The following is a 27,460-nucleotide window of genomic DNA, read 5'->3' as shown; positions in this document are numbered from 1 at the left end:
ATTTCTTAATAAATCATTGGCCGAAATTGTAAAAATTCAGGCACTGTTGCAGAAAAAAGTCCCAAAGGCCAGAAGATATTCTCAGGAATACAAACAATTCGCTCTCACATTATACTTTTTTGGACCCAAAACTTATCACTTTTTGAAAAAAATTCTTTATTTACCAACTAAACCTTGTTTATATAATTAAATTTGATTATATCATTAAATAACCTGGAACTTGAAAATTATTATATTAACAATACTTTATCTGGTTTTGTTCTGGAAGGCCATACCTGGAATTCCCAAATTGCTGTCACCAAACGACTGTCACTTTTCTAATACCTAGTTTACTTTCTCTTGTTTTGTTAAGGACAAAACTTTGTTTTGTTTTGTAGCTAGTTTACTTTCTCTTGTTTTGTACCTACCTAGAATTCCCAAATTACGCTATTATATTTATATCATGTTCACTTCCAAGCAACTTTTTATTATTTTTCAATATACACAGAAATTTAATAAATGACCATTTATATATAAATCTTTAACGATGGTCACTTTTCTAACAGTTAGTTAACTTTCTCTTGTTTTGTTAAGGACATAATATGTACCTAGAATTCTAAAATTACCTATTGTATTTTTATTTTCTTTTTCGTTTAACACATAAATTTATTAAATGACCAATGTTTTGTTAAGTTTTGTTTGTCTTAATTTTTAGTGTAAATATAGTCAATATCAAATGAGGTGTAAAAGTAAGTATTATAGACCAAATTAACTATTTTGTAAGTTATCATTTGTATTGGTGCAAACACCGGCACAACAACTGTGCTCCTTAGTTTCAAGGTTACCAATTTTTGTATCGGCATCATAGCATAGCTTTCGCATCTGTGTTGGGTTAATCTGTGATTATACTCATTTACGATTCACTCAATTTTTGCCGCAGAAAAAATTTTATCAAACCAAGTTCTTGGGAATTAAATTACCTAAAATTTCATATTTAAACATTTTTTCATATCTCTGATCCTAATCTTTCTATTCTGAAGAAAATGGCATTTTTTACCAAACTACAAAAATTCGTTATTCGCTTTTAATTCCAGTTTTTTAAAAACTAATCATTCTAAACCAGTCAAACTTCTAGAATCTATTAATAATAAATAAATAAAGAAGAATGAAGGTCAATGACACGGCTAACATACATTATTATGCTCCAATTTGGATTTCTCTTTTTTTTTCAAAAAATATATCGATTTTTTAACCGTAACTTTTTTTATTTTTTATCTTAGAAAATTTGGTAAAAAATAATTTTGTAGGTTTTTACAAGATCTATAAGACTATTAATATTAAATCTTTTTAAAGTCCTTAGTCGCAAAAAGAGGTGACTTTGAAAGGGTTGGTAAAGGTGGTTTTTGCATGTTATTACAAGTTTTAATTGTCAATAGCTCACTCAACTTTTGTCGTAGAAAAAATTTTTGCAAACCAGGTTCTTGGGAATTAAATAAGCTACAATTACATATTTAAACATTTTTTCGTATCTCTGATGCTAATCTTTCTATTCTGAAGAAAATGGCATTTTTTACCAAACTACAAAAAATCGTTATTCGCTTTTAACTCAATTTTTTTTAAAACTAAACATTCTAAGCCGGTCAAACTTCTAGAACCTATTAATAATTCATAAATAAAGAAGACCAAATAAGGTCAATGACTAATTTTAATTAGGGTGGTGATTAGGATGTTGCTTCCGATCACTTTTTCGCTGAAAAAAATAGGGACTGACATTATTTTCATTATAAGTCACCTAATTTTTTAGATAGAGCCTTTTTTAATTTCTGGAGATAGATGTTTTTAAATACTTTAAATTAATTTGAACAAATTATCCTCGAAAAATGCATAGTTTTCCCGTCTTTAGACTTTGAAACTACAATATTTATCATTAGACGAAGAAGAGCTAACATATAATAAAGTATAGCTCGATTACTATTGGTCTTAAAGAAAATTTTAAAAGACGGTTTTTATTTTTTAAAAGGTACAATTCTGTTAAGTAAAGTTGTTTTGATAAAACGAAAACTTTTGGAGTTATTAGCAGAAAACTGATTAAAAGCATTGATTTTTTAGATATAAAACTAACACTTTCGATACCGAATAAATCGAAAACTATTAATTTTATCCAGAAAATGTATAGAACGTTTTTTGCTTATAATGAATGTTTTTACCAACTTTTGCGGTCAAAATATAATAAAAATTTCCACCCCCGAGATGGGGTAGCAACCACCCCCATGGTTAAAGCGCCTTTCGGCATCATATAGATTTTGATCCTTGGATTATCCATTAAATTTTCAAGCAAATCGATCCATTCTGTAAAAATTTTCTAGGTTTTGTCCTATTTTAAGCTTCATTACTTGGACTATACGGGGTAAAAGGAGTCGTGGAAGAAGACGCATCTCCTGGTTAAACAATTTAAGAGCTTGGTTTAACTGCACTTCTGATGATCTCTTTAGAGCACCGGTATGGAAAGTGCGAATTGCCAAGATGGTTGCCGACCTTCTTGTAGGAGATAGCCCATGAAGAAGAAGAAGTAAACAATGAAGACAATGAAAACGGTTTAACTGTCAGCGAAAAGAAAACGCTTTAAATTTTTCAACCAGGATGTGTGTCGTCTTCCCGTTCCTTTTTTTCCTCCCACTTTCCCTTGTATAACCAATCGCATCATTCATATTTTTCATTTCTTAATATGTGACCAAAGTAGCTTATTTTTCTTTCCTTCATAGTCTTGAGTATTTCTTTTTCTTTTTTCATCCTTCTTAACGTTTCTGTGCTTATTACATGTTGGGTCCATATTTTTCACATTCTTCGATAACACCACATCTCAAAACTGGCAAGTCTTTTTTCAATTGCGTCCATAATTGAAGGGTTTATTTCAAAAACAATCAATGTTACAAAAAGTAAATTTTCACAAATGAATAAAAACCGAATTAAATAATATAGTACGTTCTTTAACGGTAAAATATTGCAAAACCTCTAAATTTTAAAGAACTGCTTGGATTAACATGAAATTTGGCATACACATAGCTAATAAGTCAAAGAAAAACAGTGATATTGTTCCGATGTATGCTTTTGCCCTGGGGGTGGGTTTCACCCCTTCTGAAGGGTGAAAAAATATACGTCCAAAGTAAGTCTGGAAATGGATAAATTGACTAATTTTAACTTTTGTTTTAGAGTTTTTTCATTAAGTCAAAACTTGTCGAGTTATTTGCGAGTGAATATGTTCATTTTTCAACAAAATAACCGCGCTTTTAGACGGTTTTTCGCAAATAACTCAAAAAGTAAGTATTTTGTCGAAAAAAAAACATTCTTAGCAAAAATATAGCCCGCAAAAAATTTAAAAAAATTGTGTATATTTTAGGTCTCTATACCTGGTAAAAGCAGAGTTATAGCTAATGAAAAATAGGTTCATATTCGTTCAATTCCAAATGGAATACTTTAACGTGAATTAACCAAAAAATGAAGCACTTTTGGGGAAAACTCATAACAAATTATTTAAAGTGTTTAAAAAAGGTTTCATTTTTGTTTTATAAAAAAATTTCTAGCATCAAAAGTAAACAAGTTACGCTCAAAATAAAGTTAGTCCTTTTTTTTTGGTAAAAAATCGGGAAAATCACCTCCTAATTAGTACCTCAGATGAACTTAATCGTTACCACTTCACAAGTTTCTTTGCTCGTTTATGTATTGTTTATATAATCTGTAAGTTTCATCGGTTCAAAGTCCTTATTTTTGCAAGAGCTGTAGTTAAAAGGGCTTGAACGAGTCACTGATCACGAGTGTATGCAAATTTAGAAACACCAAATCTTAATCAATTTTTGTCTTACAGAAAAACAAAAAAATACAAGATATTCAGAAAAGCAATACTGACTTTTTTGTTTTTTTTTAGATTTTTGGTATCTCTAACAATTTTTAAGTTATTTTGAAAAAAAGCATAATTTTCAAAATTAAAAATTTTTAAAATTTTATTTTAAAACCAATTTTTTTCAAAAATAAGCACTTTGAGTCAATGAAACTTACATATCATATAAAAACAACATAAGTAAAATAATTTGTGGAGCGGTAACGATTAATTTCATTTAGGTTGCCAATTAGGGGGTGATCTTCCCGATTTTTTTTTTGCCAAAACAAAAGGGAGCAACTTTATTTTGAGCGTAACTTGCTTAAATTTGATGCTAGAAACTTTTTATAAAAACAGAAATAAAGCTTTGTTTAAACACTTTAAAAAAGTCATAATAGGTTTTCCCCAAAAAGTGCTTTATTTTTTGGATATTTCACGTTGAAATATCCTATTTGAAATTTGGCGAATATGAACCTATTTTTCATTGGCCATAACTCTGGTTTTACGAGGTCCAGAGACCTCAAGTGTACACCATTTTTTTTTATTTTTTACAGGCTATATTTTTCCTAAGAACGTTTTTTCCAACAAAATACTTTTTGAGTTATTTGCGAAAAACAGTCTAAAAATGTGGTTATTTTGTTGAAAAATGAACATATTCACTCGCAAATAACTCGAAAAGTGTTGACTTGGCGAAAAAACTCTATAGAACAAAAGTTACTTAAAATTAGTCAGTTTATCTATTTCCGGACTTATTTTTGACATATATTCTTTCACCACCAAGAGGGGGTGAAAGTCACCCCCAGGGCCAAAGGACACATCGACACAATATCACTTTTTTTCTTTGACATGTTAGCTATGCGTATGCCAAATTTCATCTCAATCCAAGCGGTTCTTTAAAATTCACCGCAAAAACAGTGAAAGGATGTACTAATAGTATTTAAGTCAATGTTTAAGTCAAAAACAGTGTACAGTAGAACCCCGATTATCCGGGTGCGGATTATCCGTGCTGCGGATTATCCGTGCTATGATTTTCTATTACTCAAGTTGCGTTTTTGAGGTTTTATCAAAATAGCGTCATCGTAAATCACTTGACGGAAACTCTATATGACGAAAGAGAGACTCATAATGAAAGATTTATTTTTTTCCGTTATTTTTTATGGTAGGTACATATGTATGTGTATACGTAAATATGTATTATACATAAGAAATACATGTTCGGATTATCCGTGCTTTTCAATTATCCATGCCACCCTTCGGTCCCGAGGAGCACGGATAATCGGGGTTCTAATGTATTTACATATCGTTATAATTTTAGGACTATGGCGGTTAGCATAGCACGATAAGTTTCTGACAAATGTAAATGTTAATTTGCTATCAAGTAGTGCCAATAGTTAAAAATTTCATAAAATTGACATTGGTTGTTTTTGAAATAAATCCTTCAATTGTCCAGGTTTCAACTATAAAAGGACAGAGAACATCTCATTACTACGGTCATATAATGACGAGGCCTAAATATCGCTTACTGCGGTTAATCATGGAGAATACAGACCAAGGAGAACTACAAGAAGCATGGGGAAAATCTCAAAAGAGATAGATATATGACATAAGAGCAGTGGCAGGCAGACACTGGAGTAGATTGGCACAATATAGAAAGAGACGGAAAGAATTAGAGGACACCTACATTCAGAAGTGGATGAAGTTGACAAAGAGAGAGAGAGAGCTCGGTTCAGGAAAACGCTGGATTGTCCAGGCTACATAATATTAAGCATTGGATAGATCGTCAGTCGAGGAATTGTTTCATGTAGCTACCGATCGAGAAGCATTCCAGCAGCTTACTAACATGACGAAAACCAACGCTTCAAAACAAGCATGAACCACCAAGAAGAAGACAAATCTACCAGTGCTTGACAAATATTCGCTAAAGTACTTGGTATATTTATAAATACTTACCGTCTACCTCCATCTGAGATCCATCATTAAAGCATACTTGTACTACTCCATTCGCCAATCGACTGGCAGTACCCACTCCTGGTACTACAATTTTTTTCTCTCTTGCATTGGAACTGTTTGCAAACGTTGATCCAATATTTGTACCTGTATATGATACGGTAAAAGATGGCTGAAACATTAATACATACATACGTCTATAATAATGACTGATTTCAATTGACACAGGAAGAAAATTAATGCAGTATCCGCCAAAATAAACAGTACCGAATATAAAAAATATATTTAGTCCGTTTTTTAACGGTAAAATATTGCAAAACCTCTAAATTTTAAAGAACCGCTTGGATTGACATGAAATTTGGCATACACATAGCTAACAAGTCAAAGAAAAAAAGTGATATTGTGCCGATATGTGCTTTTGCCCTGGGGGTGGTTTTCACCCCTTCTTGGGGGTGAAAAAATATTCGTCGAAAGAAAGTCATGAAATGGATAAATTGGCTAATTTTAAGTAACTTTTGTTCTATAGAGTTTTTTCACTAAGTCAATACTTTTCGAGTTATTTGGCAGTGAATATGTTTATTTTTTCAAGAAAATAACCACGCTTTTAGACGGTTTTTCGCAAATAACTCAAATAGTAAGTATGTTGTCGAAAAAACATTCTTAGCAAAAATATAGCCTGTAAAAAATTTAAAAAAAATGGTGTATATATCACGTCTCTACACCTAGTAGAAGCAGAGTTATAGCTAATGAAAAATAGGTTCATATTCGTCAAATTCCAAATGGAATACTTTAACGTGAAATAACCAAAAATGAAGCACATTTCGGAGAAAACACATTACAAATTATGTAAAGTGTTTTAAAAAAGCTTCATTTTTGTTTTATAAAAAAAATTTCTAGCATCAAAATTAAACAAGTTACGCTCAAAATAAAGTTAGTCCCTTTTGGTTTTGGTAAAAAAATCGAGAAAATCACCCCCTAATTAGTATCTTAAATAAACTTAATCGTTACGACTTCACAAGTTTCTTGACTCCTGTATATATTGTTTATATGATCCGTAAGTTTCATCGGTTCAAAGTTCTTATTATTGAAAGGGCTGTAGTTAAAAGGGGTTGAACGAGTCACTGATCACGAATGTATGCAAATTTAGAAACACCAAATCTTAATCAATATTTGTCTAACAGAAAAACAAAAAAATACATGATATTCAGAAAAGCAAATACGACTTTTTTTGTTTTTCGAGATTTTTGGTATCTCTAACAATTTTTAAGTTATTTTGAAAAAAAAGCATATTTTTCAAAATTTAAATTTTTAAAAATTTTACTTTGAAACCAAATTTTTTCAAAAATAAGCACTTTGAATCGATGAAACTTACAGATCATATAAACACAACATAAGTAAAATAATTTGTGGAGCAATAACGATTAATTTCATTTAAGTTGCTAATTAGGGGATGGTCTTCCTGATTTTTTTTTTTGCAAAAACAAAAGGGACCAACTTTATTTTGAGCGTAACTTGCTTAAATTTAATGTTAGAAACTGTTTGTAAAAACAGAAATAAAGCTTTTTTTAAACACTTTAAAAAAGTTATAATAGATTTTCCCCAAAAAATGCTTAATTTTTTGGATATTTCACGTCGAAATATTCTATTTGAAATTTGGTGAATATGAATCTATTTTTCATTGGCTGTAACTCTGGTTCTACGAGATCCAGAGACCTAACGCGTACACCATTATTTTTACTTTCTTATAAGCTATATTTTTGCTAAGAATGTTTTTTCGACAAAATACTTACTTTTTGAGTTATTTGCGAAAAACCGTCTAAAAGCGCGGTTATTTTGTTGAAAAATGAACATATTCACTCGCAAATAACTCGAAAAGTATTGACTTGGCGAAAAAGCTCTATAGAACAAAAGTTACTTAAAATTAGTCAGTTTACCCATTTCCGGACTTATTTTGGACATATATTTTTTCACCCCCAAGAGGGGGTGAAAGTCACCCCCAGGGCAAAAGCACACATCGGCACAATATCACTTTTTTTCTTTGACATGTAAGCTATACGTATGCCAAAGTTCATGTCAATCCAAGCGGTTCTTTAAAATTTAGAGCAAATACCGTGAAAGAATGGACTAATTTTTATGAATTAATTTTTATAATACATGGTGCATCATGGCGTTTAAAATGTGCATCATGGCGTTGCAAACAAGCTTTATAACGTTTCTGAAGATTACTAAACATATTTAAGAAAAGTGGTTGCTGCAAATGTTGAAAATAAGTTATTATTCTTTGTCGTAGTTCTCCAACAGTTTCTGGCGGATTTTCCGACCGAAATATGGAATTCTTCATCATACCCCAAATATAGGCATCAGGTGGTGTTAAATCCGGTGAATTAGGTAGATACTCGAAATCTGTGCGACAAGAAATTATTCTGTTCTGTTCACGAAAAATGTTCACGAAGCAAATTTATGGAGCGTTCGACTGTATGGCTTGTTGCGCTATCCTGTTGAAACCATGCCTTAGGTACGGTTTCTTGAATTACGAGCACGACAAAAGGTTTTCCGTATGAGCGGAAATAATGTTCTACTAAAAAATTTTTTCTTCGGTAGAAAGAACCATAATGACAAAGATTTTAACCGTAACGTAATGTCAAGTTGACAGCTGATGACAAGTATAGCAAATTAATATGATAAATGCAACTTGTGTGCGCAATTTCACAGCATTCTTAATTTCGGTACTGTTTATTTTGGCGGATACCGTAGTATAAGATAAAAACTGGTTTCTAAAGTTTCACAAAATTTCAAACAAATTCACGACAACGGTTTTGGTGTCAACTCACCTTTTTCAAATTAAAATTTACAACTTTTTTATTATATCTGGTGATTTACCTCTTGTTATTTTGACCAGATTGGCTTTCTTTCCACAAAAGAGATGCAAAAATTTTGTCACTCCTACTACAGAGCTTCCTCCTAAACCTCCCTCTTAGAGGGGAAAACATCGATTTAAAATAAAAATTTGTCCTCCGCAGAAAAAAATGTTTCAAACAAGAAATGTAGCTGAGTTTTGGACAAAAATGTTTATTAGCACTTTTTGTGTAGAATGAACTGTTCTCTCAGAAACAACGCTTGAAGCTAACGGCGATTTTGAATGTCAGCGCGCGATATCAATTTTTGAAGTTATACTTCTTTACGCGCGATATGAGGGTGAATTTTTATATGTTAAAACCTACGATCCGGGCGCATGCGCATTATAACTTCGTTCTGATTGGATGTTCAAATGACGTCAAAAATTATCCAATATGGCAGCTGTAGCGCAGCTGTGGTTTGGACCGTTGACGGTTTGGTTATGTATGGTTGTTGCGTTTTAAAATTTGTGGGAAGAGAAACAACAAAGGTTAGTTAATAGTTATACTGCCTTTTTAAATAGTTTTCATATTATATTTTTGAAGTTATACTTCAAAATGTTTTAATTTATGTATGTATCAGTCCAGAAAAGGCGTGGAAAGAATATAGTAGTGTTTTTAAATATATTTTTCTACAAACGTGTTAAAAATGCAATTTTTAGGACTCCATAGGAGCGTTAAAAATGCTACTTTAAGGCACTAGTGCTTTAAAATTTTTAAGGCACTGCAGTTAAAAGTGAATTGTCAAATTGTGAAACGTCAAAATATTTATATTTCATTTATTAACATTAATATTAATAATAAAACTTGCGCAATTTGAAAAAGGTGGTTTAAAAGGTTTTTTATTATAATTTTGTGTCTTTGGATTTGTCTTCCTTGGGCGTAAAATAATAAAACATCTATTTTTATATTTCATTTGTCACCGTGATGTATAATTATGTATATCTGAAAGGTAAGTCGCATGCGGCTTGATGGCCTAAGAGCATTGGACCAGAGATCAAAAAATCGCGAGATTGCGGGTTCAAATCCCGGACGATTCATACTTTTTTTTTAATATTTGGCGTTGTTAAGTTTTGGTTCATTTTTGGTAATTATTGTTAATTTTTTGTATTGTAACTGTTAAGTAGGTATACTTATTTCGTTGAAATTATATTATAATAGAAGTATAACTTCTTACGTGCGTACAAAGTACACACACATTCTTTTTTTAATACAATTTGTATCAACTCGACGGTAAAAATTAGATAGCTTAAGGCCATCGGTACATAATTCGCAAATATTTTACGGCTATCCCTACTTTTTCTGTCTTTACACGGCAAATTATGTGTAGTAAAATTCACAATGGTATGGATATGTAAACATTACTAGAATGTCAATCTACTTGACAATTTCATCATTAACTTTAAAGAGATGGCTTTTGAATGTTCTTGGATAACTGTTATTTGTACAATTGCAAATTATTAATTCAGTTAATAAGTAATAATTTTTTCACTAACTATGTATCCAGTGGTTGTAATAATTTATATGTACAACAAAAACTAATACTCAATCGAGAAAAGAGGAAAAGTGTTAAAGTGATTTTTTATTTATATATTGTTACTATGGAACGCTTACAATTATTTTGAAAATCTTTAACAACAAAATACTTGCATCACAGAATATAATCCTGATGTATTCTCTGCTTGGATCTTCCATAAATAACAAACAATAAATAACTTTTTATTAAGTTTACGTCTTAAATCAATTATTTATCAAATAGATTATCAGTAGTAATCGCACAAAAGCTCTAAAATTATTGAATTTTTCCCGAGTGACACTTTGACAGTTTTAATTTCACGAGCAAAAATTCTATATTAATTTTAGAGATCGAGTGCAATTTGTTGCGATTATTTCATGCATAAAACTGTTCAAAACCAAAATTTTATTGTAATTTATTTATGTAAGTACAAATTAGTACAATTAAACACACAGTTGTTATAAATATTTGACGGTTGAAAGTCATCACTTTTATAATTTTTAAAACATTAATTGTCATTAATGTCACTGAATGTATTTTTTCATAGCAACGAAGGGCATCTGACGTAATATACTTGACGACAGGAAATATTATCAAAAATTATCACTAGTAATACCACTAGAGGTCAAATTATTTCCGGAAATTTTTTTGAGATCATGAATATTTTGAAAATTTCCCGAGTCGCAGACGAGGGAAATTTTCTAAAAATATTCATGATCAAAAAAAAATTTCCGGATATTAATTTGACTTCGCGTGGTATTCGGTAAGAAAATTCCACACCAAATTTGCATCTGAAAATCCAAAGCTGCATGAACAGATTAATAGCGCGCCATAGCTTTGTCAGCAATTATTTAGGATTTCAAATTCGTAATTTCTACTCATTGTAGTTGCATGGGAATACCATTTCAAGATAGAAAATAGTATATTCTTCAATTTTACATAAGTTTTGAGTAACTACAAGTGATAGAAAATTATTTTTTGGCGTTTTATTTTAAATTATGTAAACAAATAAAAACCAGTCTGTCAAAAATGTTCTGTTATTGTAAACGTCAAAAAATTTCCACTATAATTCGCTGTTGGGTACCCCACGAGCAAAAAATTTCCGATAAAATACCTCCGTTGCCATGGTGATCTGTCAAAATAACGTATTTTGATTGGTTCAAAATTACAGGTGTGGAATTTTCAGTTTAATTTTTATTTATGTAGCTTCCTATTGATCAGAATCTCCTATGAATGAAATAATCAATATTATTTAACCAACAACTCAAAATATTCCCGATGCCATGTCAAATATTTAAAATATTTAAAACTGTCACTATCTTGTCATCATATTCTATTTGACTCAGTGCGTTGTATGACAAAGATAGCGAATGTTCGATTTGGAAAATATCACCACGGACATGGTGTCCATTTTTTTCGAATCCTGAAGAAACTAATAAACGTTTTTAAAAAATTTAAACGCAGAATGAAAGACTAAATTATTAACGAGGGCCGAAAGTCCCTTAGAATAAATAAAAAGTTTCTTTTGAATGAGATATTTGAAATTAAAAACCACACCACATTTTCTCTTAGTTTTTCACCCCTGTAACTTATTAAAATAAACATTATAGAAGTTTTCAGGGACTTTCGGCCCTCGGTAATAACGTAATCTTTCATTCTGCATTTAAATTTTTAAAAAATACTTATTAGTTTTCTCAGGAATTGAAAAAAATGAATCCCCATCTGAATAGCATTGCAGCCGAAAATACGTACCCACACCCTTAATATGAAGCTTCGCGCTAGTCTACAGTACCGCCTAATGCAGCACTTTTTTGCATTTTGCCGCAGATGAAGTCAGTTTCTATAAAGCTGATAAATACATAAAACTTGCGCGATTTTGCCATTTTTTACGATCAATAAAATATTTTTAGAGTCTAATCTTCAAAACCTATAACATGAAATTCAGATTTAGAGTTTTGGCAACAAATATCAGGCATTTGAAATATGTCTAAAAAACACTGAATTTAAACTTTCAAATTACAAACGATCTTACGTCATGGGAAATGCTTTCACGAAGACGGTATTGGGTGAAATTTGTAGTTGAAGTTTTGAAAGATGTATTTCTGCAATCGAAAAGAAGCTGTTTTAAACGTTTTACTTGAAGTAAAATCCAGCTTGTTCGTCTTGTTTTAAGATATCACTTGCCCGACGACCTGGACAAATACTGTTATCAGTATTTCGCTGTACATTTTATTGTTATGATTCAGTTTAGCAACTAAATTTTGTGAAAATTACGAAAAACAGTCCTTTAGAGTGTATTTTACTTATGTCTTGTATCTTTATCATCAAAAGATGTGTAATGTAGAAGAAAAATATATATATTACCATTGTTTGTTGATGGTTGTGATGGTTTTCTTTACCGACAGAACCCGTTGAGTTCGGTTTTCGGCCAACTATGATTGGAAATGAGGGCCGTGGTAATGTAGAGAGCGTTTTTTCTAATAGTACACAGTAATCGAACGATTGCTGACTGTGGCTCCACAAAAATTCTAATGTACCATTTAGAAGGCTACTTTTTAAACTTGGTTCGGTCTTGTCGTGGAACTTGTTTCCAGATGCGTCGATTATTGTTATTCCACCAGTGATAGCTTTAGTTACTTTGCCACCTAAAATGTGTTTTAAAAGTGTCTAGATACATATAAAAGGTCATAAAGTGCAAGAATAATACTAAAAATTAAACCTGGAGTAAAGTTGGTTAAAAAATAAACTCTAAAATATAAACTAAAATAAAAACTAAATAAAATATAAACTAAATAAATAAAATATAATTTGAAAACAATAATTTGACATTATATTTAACCTTCAATATTATGACAGACGTAAGTTACCATTTACAACCTTACCAAATATAATAATGCAAGCAAGCAAGCATAGTGATTTAACCCAGCCTGAGAGACTTGCTCACCCCTAGAGAATGACATTCGGGTGATACAATTCATTGGGGCGAGGAGGATTAACTCCCGTAAGCAGGAATCACTCCACCCCGCTTCAATGCTCCAGACCATCCACTTACCCCCCGATAGCACTCTGATGCGCTATAGGGGCTCTCAATCAGCAAAGTGCTTATCATATGGGAGTCTTGGGTACACGGACTCCCATATGAAATCCTACCCCGATCAATGCAGGCCAGCGTGAGGCGCTCTATTCCCGCTATCTCTAGTGACTTATCTTCGATCTGTTTTGCTTGCTCGGGCGCCGAGTCCCCGCTCTGGGCTATGTCCAGTTCGGCGACTCGGCGCTCGAGGATGTGGGCCCCTCATGCCCTTTTTTGGTTTTGTTACTAATATTTTTTTTTGTGGCTTTCGCCTATTGTTAATATTTTATTGATTTGTTTAGTGGCTGAAGCCGTTTTGAAGTTTTTTGTATATTTTTTTTGAGGGATGTCTGAAAATTATAAAAATCAACATTAATAAATATAATGAGATGCCAAAGGTGAGCAAGTTGTCTTCTTTTGATAGAGCTACGATTATCTAGCCTTTATTATATATTTACTAATATTTGTTGTTTGGGTCTCCTATGTTTCCATCTATGGTACACATCATACCTTAATATCTCTTGCAAGATCCGGTTTGGGTGGTCTTCTAGCTCAGCAAATTTTGTTCTGGCTTTTTCCTCCATAATATCCAGTACTCTTATTTGTTTTAGGTCTCTAAATAAGAACCGTTCGGCGACGTATCTGGGCACGTTTGCAGCTTCTCTGAGGCAGTTGTTGTGTGCCGCTTGTATCTTCTTTTTGTTACTTTGACTTATGTGACCCCATGCAAGAGATGCGTATGTAATTATTGGCAGTATAATGCTATTTATCAGTCTTAATTTTGTTTTCATAGCTAATTTGCTTCTTCTTCCTGTGAGTCCTCTTATTGCCGATCTGGCCGCTGCTGTTTTCTGGACTGTTGCGTTGACATGTGATGTGAATGTAAGACCTTGGTCCATTGTGACTCCTAAATATTTAACTTCGTTTTGCCATTCGATGGGTCTGTCTTGCAATGTTAGCTGTTCTTCTGGGTTATCTCTTCTCTTTTTGAAGATAACCGCTTGGGTCTTATCTGGATTTATTGCTATTTTCCATTGGATACTCCATTCTTCTATTGTATCCAATGCCGTCTGTAGATTTCTTACAGCTATATCTAGGTTCATGTGTTTTGCAGCAATTGCAGTGTCGTCTGCATAAAGGCTGATCAATGTTCCGGGTGTTCTTGGAACATCTGCCGTATATATGGTATACAGAAGGGGTGATAAAACTGCCCCCTGTGGTACTCCAGCTTCCGGCATTCCGTGTTCTGATAGAACTGGTCCTATCCGGACCCTGAACTTCCGGTCGCTTAGGTACGAGGAGATGAGTTTCGTCATGGCCCCGCTGTATCCATAATCTCTCATTTTGTATGTCAGTCCTTCATGCCACACTCTATCAAAGGCTTTGCTTACATCCAGAAAGGCTGCTCCCGTATATTGTTGGTCATTGAATCCAGCTACTATATATTCGGTAAGTCTTAATATTTGAAGTTCGCTGGAATGTTGAGCTCTGAATCCAAACTGTGATTCTGGGATTATGCCTAGCCTGTCTGTCTCTGATTGGAGCCTGGTTTGGATGACCCGCTCCACTATCTTACTGACTGCTGGAAGTAAGCTAATCGGCCTGTAATTTTGAGGAAATATGTGGTTCTTTCCTGGCTTGGGTATCATAATTACATGGGCTTCCTTCCATCGATTTGGGAAGAGCCTGTATCTTAGTATTGCGTTTGTTATATTTGTCAAATACACAACTGCTTTCGAGGGAAGATACTTCAGAGCTCTGTTAGTGATTTCGTCTGGACCAGGTGCTTTCTTTGGTGAACTTTTTCGAATCAGTTCACTTATTTCTCTTGGTGATGTGGGATTTATTATTTCTTCTTGTTCTTCGGGCGTTTCTAGTTCTGTTTCTTCGACTTCTTCGATAAAGTCTATATCTTCGTCTTGGTGATAATTCAGTGTACACTCTCTTTCAAGTGTCCTTCTCATCACCTCGGCTTTATCTTCTTCTGTGTAGACGATCCCATTTTCTCCATGTAGTGGGGGAATGGGTTTTCTATCGTTTCTTAAAGTTCTTTGGAGCCTCCATATTTCTTGCATATTTTGGCTCCTTTCCTCCATTTCTTTTATGTAGTTTTCCCACTTTTGGCTTCTATGGTCTATTAGTGCCTGTTTGACTTGTCGATTCAGTCGATTTGCCCTATTTTTATCTTCCTGGTTTCTTGTTCTTCTGGCTCTCTTTTTGGCTCTGTTCTTTTCCCTTATCATTTCTTTTATTTCCTGATTTATGTCTCTAAATCTTCCCATATGAATTTCATATTCTTCTTCAGTAGTGCTATTTCTTAGTGCTTCTTTTATGATGTTTTCGAGCTCTAGGACTTTTTCCTCTATTTCTTGTGGATTGTCAATTGTAGGAATGTTTCCAATTCCTATGCTCACTAGGCGTTTGAAGTTAGACCACTTGGTTTTCTTTCTTTTCTTTGTTGTTCTGTTATCTTCTTCCCATGTACCTATTTCTATGAGTATGGGGTTGTGGTCTGCTGATCCTTCGTTTAAGGTTCGGATGTCTGTTTGTAGTCCTAGGCTTTTGGCCACTACTATATCTAAATGGGTTGGTAGAGCATTTCCAGGAAAGTATGTTGGTTCGATGGGCCCAATCACCATGGTGTCTTCGTTGTTCACTAGATAATTATTCAGTATTCTACCGTTTCTGTTTGTAGCTCTATCGTTCCAGTTAGGGGATCGGGCGTTTAGGTCTCCTATTATTATGGACGGTTCTTCGGCGTTCAGGAACGTATTCAGGTCGTCGTCGTTTAAAGGATCTGTTGGCCTTACATATGCTGAAGTGATCCTTATTTCACCTTGTCTCATCTGGACTTTTATTGTTGTTGCTTCCATAGTGTTTAGTGGTGGCGTATGTTGTAATGTATGATTTATTCCTTTTCTCACTAGGATAGCAGTTCCTCCTGAATTTGCTCTGTGGTCGTTCCTGTAGATGTCGTATCCTGGAAACTTGATATTGATGGTATGAGTTAGTTTAGTTTCTTGCAATGCTACGACATCCATTTCATATCTATTTATTAATTCGTCCAGCACGTTTGTATTAGTTCTTATGCCGCCTGAATTCCAGGAGCCTATCTTCAGGTATCCCCTAGTTTCGTGCCTTAGTTCAGTGCTATTTTTACATTTTTAATCGCTTCACTTACCGTTTTTATGACTAGCTCTTCTATCATCGTGGCCAGTCCTTTTTGTTGTTCTTTTGAAATTAATATGGTCGAATCTGTTGTTGGGTTTTGGGTTGGTTTGGTGATTTGGGCGTACGATTGCCCATTGTTTCTTTTAGGTTGTTGTGTTCTGTTTTCTATTGTTATTTGTCTGGGTCTTCCCCAGGCAGGTATCTTTGGGCATCCTCTATAACTTGCCGGGTGTTGCCCTTGGCAATTAGCACATTTTGCTTTTTGTTCTGCTGGAATTTGGCAGAATTTACTCTTGTGATTTTCTCCGCACTTTACGCACCTAGCGTCTTTGAAGCATGCATTTTGGGCGTGGTGGAAGCCCTGGCAATTAAAACATTGAGTTGGTCCGTTGCTCTTTCTTAGATCTTCTATTACTACTCTCATGTACATAAGGTTGGTAATTTTCTTGGCTTTGGGTACGTCTTCTTTTTCCACTGTAATTATAAACATTGGCAGAGATTTTTTGTCTGCCTTCCTAGACTTCATGTTTGTTACGTTAATTGTATTTATTTCATGTTTATTTAATAGTTCCGTTTGTATATCTATAGGTTTTGTATTTGAGGGAAGTCCTCTAATAACCATTTTGGGCTTGATATCTTCGTCTAATGGGAAGGCGATCCACTGAATTTTGATTTCTTTGTTATAATCTTCCAAGATATGGGTAAATTTTCTATAATCTTCAGGGCATTTTGTTTGAATGAGTGTTTCTCTTCCGTTTTTGGAGATTTTATTATCTGTGTATATCTTTTGAGTTTCAGCAATTTTCAATATTGTTCCTGTTTCGTTTACTGTTTGTAGTTTTATGACGGGTGGTTTCGGTTTGGACCTGTTTATAGTGCTTTCTTGATTGTTTTGTTCGGTGATAAGGATATTATCAATTTCGCTTGTTTCCATTGTCTCTTCCCTGCCCTTATTCGGTAGGGAAGGAAATAGTTCTTGTACCTTAGATGTTGATGGCACGCTGTTGTCTTTTCCGACCTTTTTTGGCAGGGAAGGGAAATCTTCATTTGTTTTTGTTGTGGGTGTTATGGGTAAATTTTTTGTATTTGCGATGTTATTATTAGTATCTTCAATTTTTTTCTTTGGGATTGCTGTCATCGATTTTTTTTCATTTATTTGTATATCGGTTATCTGGTTTTCGTTTTTAAGTTCGTCGAATCTTTTATCTATAGTTTCGATTACTTTTTCTTGAGAGTTTATTATTGTATTTTGTAGTCCATTGATTTTTTCATTCAATTGATGGATTTGGTTTCTGAGTTTTTTAATTTCTTCGTCCTTTTCTTTTAGTTGCTTTTTCATTTCAGCCACTGAATCTTCATCTTCCTGGCACTCATTCGGCCTTTGACGTTTTGCTGCCTTCTTATTTTTGTTTTTAGTTTTATTTTTCTCTACTATTTCTGATTCGTGTTCTGGTTCCATGTTGTTCTGTTTTTTCTTTTCCGCTATGGCCTTAGGTGTTTTAGAAACGCCGTTTAAGGCATTGCACGTTAAATTTTCATTATTTTGATCAATATCAATATCAGAATTATCAAACAGCGGAAGATTTGAGTAAATATTTGGACTTACCTCCATCGGTCCTCTTTATAATTGTTTTTTTTTAACTTACTTTTCTGCCCCACGAAATGTATACCTATTTTTGAGATATTCGATGTTGTACAAACTCGTCGGCAGCCTGTCTGATCCTTCAAAAATGTTTAGAACTTCGAAATGTTTAAAGTTTTGGAAAGAACTTTTTAAATACGTCTTTATACTTTGACAGTACTTTGACAAAAAAAAAAAAAAAATATAATAATGGCGTCATATAAACTCGTCACTAATTCTAGCCAATGAAATGTTCGCTGTAATAGGAATGGCAGGTCAAAAAATCTGACTATTCCCTATATTTTTTCAAATTTAGAATGTGGCAACAACGGGAAAATTACGTGCATCCCTTATTGAAAAAATCAAACAATAAGGGATGCACGTAATTTTCCCGTTGTTGCCACATTCTAAATTTGAAAAAATATATAGGGAATAATCAGATTTTTTGACATGCCATTCCTATTACAGCGAACATTTCATTGGCTAGAATTAGTGACGAGTTTATATGACGCCATTATTATATTTGGTAAGGTTGTAAATGGTAACTTACGTCTGTCATAATATTGGAGGTTAAATATAATGTCAAATTATTGTTTTCAAATTATATTTTATTTATTTAGATTATATTTTATTTAGTTTTTATTTTAGTTTATATTTTAGACAGTTTATTTTTTAACCAACTTTACTTTCCTTTCCCTTTGCGAGAAGATAAGAAACGCATTGATGAAATTAAAAAGCAAACATTGTCATAGGAGGAAAAAAATGGGCACCATTGAGTTCACTCCCGTCTTGAGCAGGTAGTTATTTTATTAGTCGAGTTCACTCCCGACACTATTCGAATTCACTCCCGAGCGATTTTACAATAAAGTATGATTTAAGGATATTATTTTTCTGAAATTTAAACATTGTTGCCAAATAGCACTTTTATCGTAAAGCAATTCGAGAAGTTTTTCCAGACACTAAACTTAAGGGATACCTGTTTAACTTGAGTCAAAGTTGGTATAGAAAAATTCAACAGTTGGAACTGTTCCACGAATATCAGTGCAGAAACAGATATAACTAAATACAGTGCGTCCATAAAGTAACGCATAAATTCATTATTTCGTAAACCGGCGACCTTAAAGGAAAAAACCCGACACAGGTCGATTTTTATTTTTAATTTCCGATTTTTTGGCATATATATCATACTAGTGACGTCATCCATCTGGGCGTGATGACGTAATCGATGATTTTTTTAAATAAGAATAGATGTCATGTGATAGCTCATTTAAGAGGGTATTCAATTCTCTATTCCATAATATAAACATTAACATAATTATTTATACAAGGTGTTCAAAAAAACATTTTTTTAATTAAAATAATTTAGACAAAAATGAGAATGTATGTAATTTATCTAATTCAAAATACATTTTAATGTTGTCATAAAACAGGAAAAAATGTTTATTTGACAAATAAATATTGTTTTTCGCTTAATTCAATGTTAAAGCTGCCACCCACCTGCATCTTGTCAGTTTGAACATTTCATTTAAGCGAAAATCAATGTTTATTTGTCAAATAAATTTTTTTTTCTGTTTTCTGACAGTAGTAAAACGCATTTTGAATTAAATACATTACATACATTCTTCATTTTACCTCAATGATTTTAATTAAAAAAATGTTTTTTGGACACCCTGTATAAATAATTATGTTAATGTTTACATTAGTGAATGGAGAATTGAATAATCTTTCAAATGAGCTATCACATGACCCCTATTCTCATTTAAAAAAATCATCGATTACGTCATCACGCCCAGACGGATGACGTCACTAGTATGATATATATTCCAAAAAATCGTAATTTAAAAATAAAAATCGACCTGTTTCGGGATTTTTCCTTAAATTCGTCGGTTTACGAAATAACAAATTTATGCGTTACTTTATGGACGCACTGTATATAACTTATGTATACAGGGTGTAACAAAAATGCAGGTCATAAATTAAATCACATATTCTGGGACCAAAAATAGTTCGAATGAACCTAACTTACCTTAGCACAAATATGCACATAAAAAAGTTACAACCCTTTGAAGTAACAAAATGAAAATCGATTTTTTCGAATATATCGAAAAATATTACAGATTTTTTATTGAAAATGGACATGTGGCATTCTTATGGCAGGAACATATTAAAGAAAAATTATACTAAAATTTGTGCACCCCATAAAAGTTTTATGGGGGTTTTGTTCCCTTAAACCCCCCTAAACTTTTGTGTACGTCTCAATTAAATTATTATTGTGGTACCATTGGTTAAATTCAATATTCTTAAAACTTTTTTGCCTCTTAGTATTTTTTCGAAAAGGCAGTTGTTATCGAGTTGAGGCTTATTTTTTAATATGTTTACATAAAATTTTTATGGGAGTTTTGTTCTTTTAAACCTCCCAAATGTTTGTGTACGTTCCAATTAAAATATTACTGCGGTGCCATTAGTTAAACACAGTGTTTTTAAAACTTTTTTGCCTCTTTGGATTTTTTCGAGAAGGCACCTTTTCTCGAGATGTGGCTTCTTTTTTAATATGGTGCAAAATATACCTAAAAATGTAAATCATACATACATTTTGATATTACTACCAAGTCTTCATAATCGTACTTAACCATGTGGTGGATTTGACAAATATTCAAAATATCTTGGTAAAAACTGATTTTTCGAAAAAGTACTAAGAGCCAAATAAGTTTTAAAAACATTGTGTTTATCTGATGGTACTACAATAATAATTTAATTGGAACGTACACAAAAGTTTGGGGGGATTTAAAGGAACAAAACCCCCATAAAATTTTTATGGGGTGTCCAAATTTCACTATAATTTTTTTCTTAGGATGCTACTGCCATAAGAATACCACATGCCCATTTTCAATAAAAAATATCTAAGAGTTTTCGATATATTGGAAAAAATCAATTTTCATTTTGTAACTTCAAAGGGTTGTAACTTTTTTTATATGCGTATTTGTACTATGGTAAGTTAGGTTCAATCGAACTATTTTTGGTCCCAGAATATGTGATTAAATTTATGACCTGTATTTTTGTTACACCCTGTATATTTGGTTTACCATTTCTTAAAGCAGAGGACGTTGGGGATTGTTTTGCGATAGATTTTGTTGCAATTCAACCAAAAGATCAAAGAGTGGTTAAGTTTAGTGACTATTTCGTTGAAACCTATATTGAAGGAACATCAACATTTCCTCCTCACATATGGGCTGAAAATTCTTCGTCTTTACAAAGGACAACAAATGCATGTGAGTCTTTTCACTCTCGCTATAATGCTTCATTGTACAACACATCCAAATTTTAACCAATTTATTTATGTTCTTCAAGATTTTTAAATCAGATACTTATATCAAACTTCAAAGTATAAATACCGTCGTGAAAGTGTACGATAGAAAAGTGACATTGAGAAAAAACTTAAAGATAATAATTTGAAATAACTGCAAAATAACGGCCTTACCAATTTTGAATTTATAAAAAATATATCAAATATGTTGTAAAAAAAAAGTAAGCGGGGCAGTTATAGCAATTTCATATTTACTCTAATGTATGTATTCAATGAAACTTAGTGACCAAATATTAACAAGAACATAAGAATAAAACTTGGTTTTCTTGAATTATTACCAAGTTGCATTTTTAAAAATCATCCCAATTAGATGTAGATGTGCAAGAACGTCTAATAAGAAATATACTTTTAAACGAATGATTTGTCAACAGTGTCCAGATTTTAAGGTATAATAATTACTTATATTGATGAGGGCTTAAAATGGCCTGGAAGTGAATTGAAACATTACCTTTTACGTATTCAGGCAATATTCATATTTTGGGAGTGAACTCAACTCGTCCAGAAAAAATAGTCAGAAAAATTAGAGGAAGACACGATAAAATAGGAGGGAAGTGAGGAAAAACTAGAGCGAGACACGATACAATAGGAATGAGTCAGAAAAAATTAGAGACGATAAAATATAGAGTAAGGAAAAATTAGAGAGAGGCACGATAAAATAGGAGTAAATCATGAAAAATTAGAGAAAGACGAGATAAAATTGGAGCAATCAGAAAAAATTAGATAGAAATACGATAAAAAAAGAGGGAGCTAGAAAAATAAGAGTGAAGCACGATGAAATAGAAAAAATTATGGGGAGTTAGGGAAAATTAGATAGAATAAGGAAATATTAGAGGGTATCAGGAAGAGTTAGAGGGACCCAGGAAGAATAAGAGGGAGTTTGGAACAATTAAAGAGTCAAGAAGAATTAACAAATTTTATGATAATCTTAATATATTAAAAATTCCACTTCCCGTCTACCTGAACAATTTGATATTTTCTGAAGATATTAATATATTAAAAACAATTTACGAACATATCAAAAACTGTAAATATAGATTGTAGCAATAAAATTTACCCTGTATTTAAGAAATTTTGTTAAAACAAAGCAGGCATGTTTGTTAAAACAAAACAAACATGTTTGTTTTGTTGTTATTTTGTTTTAAACCCTGTAGATTTAAGTAATTATTGTATATTATAATTGAAAAAAGAAAAGAACAAAAAAAGAGAAAAAGAAAAGAAAAAAAAACAAAAAATAAAAAAAGCAACAAAAAAAAAAAGAAAAAAAAAACTAAGAAGATGTAAACCTCCGCGAGGTTGAATCGGGTTTACGTCTTAGCGTAGTAAAAAAAAACAATTTATAAAAAATAACAATAAAAAAAATAATAAAAAAAAAACAAATTAACAATATAAAAAAAATGAACAACCAAAACAGAGTATTATTTAGATAATAATTGTAGATAATAATGTTAGTTTGTTATGTATTTAGAGTTAGAAATACAGAAAAAATTCCTCTGATTGAAAAATCATTTGTTTGTTTTTTAAAATAACAAAATGTCTGGGGCTCGGCCAAGGCCATCAAATTCACTCAAAAAAAAAAGAAGAATTAGAGGGATTAAGAGAGACACGATAAAATAAGAGGTAGCGAGAAAAAATTGAAGGAGGACACGATAAAATTAGAGTGAGTCATAAAAAATTGGAGGGAGACATAAAAAATTGGAAGGGGTCATAAAAATTTAAGGGAGTCAGAAAAATTGGAGAGAGATACAATTTACTATAAATAAATTATAAAACAAAAATATAAATACCGTCATAAAAGCATGCTTCAAAATCGTATAGATTTTCCATCAGAAAACACTTTGCTTTGTCAGTGTAGTACGTCACTTTCGGCGTTTTAGCCTTCACTAAATCGACAAATGTTACAGCATACGCATATTTGCTCCACAATTTTTCGGGCAAATTTTCCAGTCCGTAGATTTGATCGGCACCTTGAGAGGGTACTGGGGCAGGTTCCTCGCTCAGAGGAACTCCCCGACCCCCTTTTAATTCATACACAACTATCCTCATTCCATCTGGGGATATCCTACGAAATAAAAAAAATAATGGATTTTTGTCAACAATATGTCTGTACAGTTGATACCAAACCCTTTTTTCAGTGCGTCATTAAATTTGACATTATATAGGATTTTAAGAATATCGCAAATCATTACATGACATTTTAGTTAAATCTGACAATTGTCAGAATATTTATATTTATCTAGACATAAATATTTATACAAATATTTGCCAGAATATTAATATTTCAAATATTTTAATGTAAAAATAAATAAATATAAAATCAAATTTCACTACACAATGTCCAAATATACCAATGGCATAAAATATTTATTCAAAATATTCAATTTGTTAATAACCATTACAACCACAATAATAGGCAACCAACATTAGTCTTTTTATTTTTACAACATTACTATGTATCTTATCTTTGTACGTCTATAAGTTGTTCACATTTAATTATTTTTCTTTCTATTTCTATTTGAAACTAAATTAAATTTTCGTCTTCTTTTCAAAACTGTCATCAATGACGTCATTGACTCTACTATGAGTAATATTTTTATCAACTTAACATTAACAACAGTTCTCTCTGTAACAGAGAGTTGCCTTTTACACTTTGTCAATAAAATCTAATTTATTATAATTTAAATTTCACTTTAATTCACTATTTACAAATTACTAAATAACACTATTTTTAAATTCATAACCAAAAATTGACTACCTGTCTTGTCATGTCGCTTCTGTCTTCTGTCTGATAATTATATTGTCATCTCCTTCACTTTTGTTGGTCTGTGTTCATTGAACTGGCAAGAACCACAAGTTCTATCGAGCAGGGAACCATGTTGCCCTTTGAGCATTCCTAACACATTCAATCTTTTAACATCGAGTTGGAGTCGCTATAAATATCATATAAGTATCATGTAAACCATATTTCTCGATGTTACCAATTTCATAAGGTTGCTAGTTTCATGTAGTAAGCAGAACGTAAGCATTACCACATTTTTTCTTCAACTAGTCACAATTTTAACCTTTTGCATTCATTCTAACGTGGAAATACTTCGTTCTAGGCACTGAAGATGATCTGATCCAGATCGAAAACGTTTTGTGAATCCTTTTGGATGACTTCTGGTTTTTAATAAACTTCTTTATACCATTGTACAAACGAAGTTTTTACTTCTGTATGATTTTTTAAAATACACACACCGGCAAAATTAGCCGAACACCTTAAAAATGGAACATGTTTGATATCTCGAATTTCCTAAACGACTGGTCCGATTTGAGTGATTCTTTTAGTATGTTATAGCCTTATTATTTAAGAATATCGTTGTAATAATATTGTTGCTAGACAGGTAAATATCATTTTATACCGGGTGTACCAATCATACTGTGTTTTTTTCTTAAAGTTTGGAACACCCTGTGGAATATTCTGGCTTATGTAAAATATTAAAATTAATACTCGATTGTAGACTAAGGCATTCTTAACATTTTCCTTTTTAATTCATTTACTTATGTGAGATAATAAAAAAGTTATGTGCTTTTACAACTAGCCATGTTTTTTGTCAATAAATCCTCATAGTAGGGGAGGAGCGTATGCTAAATTTGCAGTTACTCGAGCGTTATGGGGAACTATTGGATTGTGAAGAGTGGGCGCACTCTCCATTTTTTAATTTAATTTTTTATTTCCACCAATGTTTTTTCCGATTATAGCGCCTTCTATCCATAATTGGAAAAAATGTTGCGAATAAAAGTTGCTTATTTTTACGTCAAGGATCCAAATCTGCAATAAAAATTGGAGGCTCCTATTTAAGATTTTAAAGTATAATTACTTTAACCCCACCTCCGTGGGGGGTCGTGTTGTGTTTGGTGCCATTCGGTAGATTTTTGAAAAATATTGAATAGGTCTATTTTGCAGTTTTACGATCTGATGTTCATTTCGCGAAATATCGCAGGGTTCGTATTTAAAATTTTTAATTTACCCCCACCCCTTTCCGTGGGGTGTCACGAGCCCCCACGGAGGGGGGGGTGGGGGATTTAATTTAAAATCTTAAATAGGAGTCCCCAATTTTTTTGCAGATTTGGATTCTTTACGTAAAAATAAGCAACTTTTATTCGACACATTTTTTCGAATTATGGATAGATAGCACTATAATCGGAGAAAAATGATTGTTTCAAATGGAAAATTAAATTAAAAAGTGAAAAGTCCCCCACTTTATGAAAAACTTAACTTAACCTTTTTCTGATTTTAGGACATACTCTTCACAATCCAATAGGTCCCCATAACGCTCGAGTAACTGCGAATTTAGTATACTTTCCTCCCCTACTATGAGGATTTATTGATGAAAAACATGGATAGTTGTTAACCCACATAACTTTTTTATTATCTCACATAAGTAAATGAATCAAAAAGGAAAATGTTAATAAAGCCTAAGTCTACAATGGAGTATTAATTTTAATATTTTACATATGCCAGAATATTCCACAGGGTGTTCCGAACTTTAGGAAAAAAACACAGTATGATTGGTACACCCGGTATAAAATGATATTTACCTGTCTAGCAACAATATTATTACAACGATATTTTTAAATAATAAGGCTATAAAATACTAAAAGAATCACTCAAATCGGACCAGTCGTTTAGGAAATTCGAGATATCAAACATGTCCCATTTTTAAGGTGTTCGGCTAATTTTGCCGGTGTGTGTATTTATATTTACGTCGCTACAAAATATTAACCTAGAAATTACAATCGTCATTTTACCATATGTTATTGTAAAACTACTGTCACAATCGATTACTTTTGTGTCAAATTATCTTTATTCGCGTCATTGATTGGTTATCTATTTAGAGTATTGTCATCGCCAACCAATTATACATCTTTAAGTATAAGTCGTTTTAATATGCAAATACTCGTCAAGGAAGACACAATTTTCTAAGTTCAATGTATAATAATCACAGAGTACCTACATATAGGTACGTTTTTTTCTGTCACTTCCAACTGTAATGCGTTAGAGAGAATTCGATAATCTGTGACGTACTGAAAAAAGGGTTTGGGATGATCTATTTAAATATGTTTCCTAGTATCTATGAATTACTTAAAAAATAATAAAACCGACAACACTGAGCTCCAAGGTTCCATAAGATTTACATTGCCTACGCTTCTCGTACTGCAAAGTCACTGAGAAACGCGCTTTAGAGACTCGAAGACAGAGTATACACATTCTTCCCACTAGACTAAACATAAAACTCAAAGACTAGTGCAGCTGCGTCCAGGTCTGACAAGATGCTACAGTACTAGGGTGACTTTTTGTACCTACCTCATTACTTTGCGTACAAAATCGTTATTGGAAGTCTTTCGGTTTTTTAGAAATTCTATACAAACTTCTCCGTTTTTTAGTATACTTAGGACGGCATTTCCCGTTTGATGTCGCGTAGGCAACAGCCGTTCTGAACACAGAGGTGTTAAAGTACTTTTTCTTTCGATTTTTCTAGAACTATGGTCTCTTTGAGCGATATGTTTCTCTGTTTGAAGGTGAGGTGAATGAATGTAGCCTCCAGATACTTGATGGTTGATATGGCTTCCTGCATTCGAGCTCAACGGGGGATCCGAGTGATGGGAATGTAATGATCCGTTGTTATACTTAGGTTGATATTGATACCCTAAAAATAACAATACATTTAGATAAGTACAGTGTCAATATAATTTTGGTCATAACTATTTTAAGTTTTATGTGATAACCCATTAGTATAGTTATTCCACTCTAACTTTTCCCATGCATGAAATTATTCACGAATTACTTTTTATACTAGCTCTCTTTTTACTCACAGAAACCAGTATCGCAAAATTAAGCCCCTTGGCCATAGAAACCACAATAATTTAAACAAGGATAAACAATACGACATGTCTTTGATACCATGTTTACTATGAATTTTGACGTTTATGATTTTGAGTGACAGTGACATTAGCACATTATTTGTAGGAATTTATTATTTA

The 27,460-nt window shown here is 32.4% G+C and overlaps 1 protein-coding gene across 1 annotated transcript in view; it reads right to left on the bottom strand.

The window, feature by feature from the left end:
* Positions 1-27,460, bottom strand: part of LOC114333398 (serine/threonine-protein kinase PLK4) — a 44,304-nt gene that overhangs the window by 3,625 nt on the left and 13,219 nt on the right. The window contains exons 8-11 of the mRNA XM_028283263.2: positions 26,784-27,126; positions 23,224-23,498; positions 12,575-12,855; positions 5,804-5,972 (exon numbers count right to left, since the gene is read on the bottom strand). Of these exons, the coding sequence (XP_028139064.2) occupies positions 5,804-5,972; positions 12,575-12,855; positions 23,224-23,498; positions 26,784-27,126 (1,068 nt within the window). The remainder of the gene's footprint in view (positions 1-5,803; positions 5,973-12,574; positions 12,856-23,223; positions 23,499-26,783; positions 27,127-27,460) is intronic.

Source organism: Diabrotica virgifera, chromosome 6, assembly GCF_917563875.1.
Source record: "Diabrotica virgifera virgifera chromosome 6, PGI_DIABVI_V3a".
Classification (NCBI taxonomy): Eukaryota; Metazoa; Arthropoda; class Insecta; order Coleoptera; family Chrysomelidae; genus Diabrotica; species Diabrotica virgifera.
The sequence above is the reverse complement of the archived record's forward strand: the minus strand, read 5'-3'. Positions and strand labels throughout refer to the sequence as shown.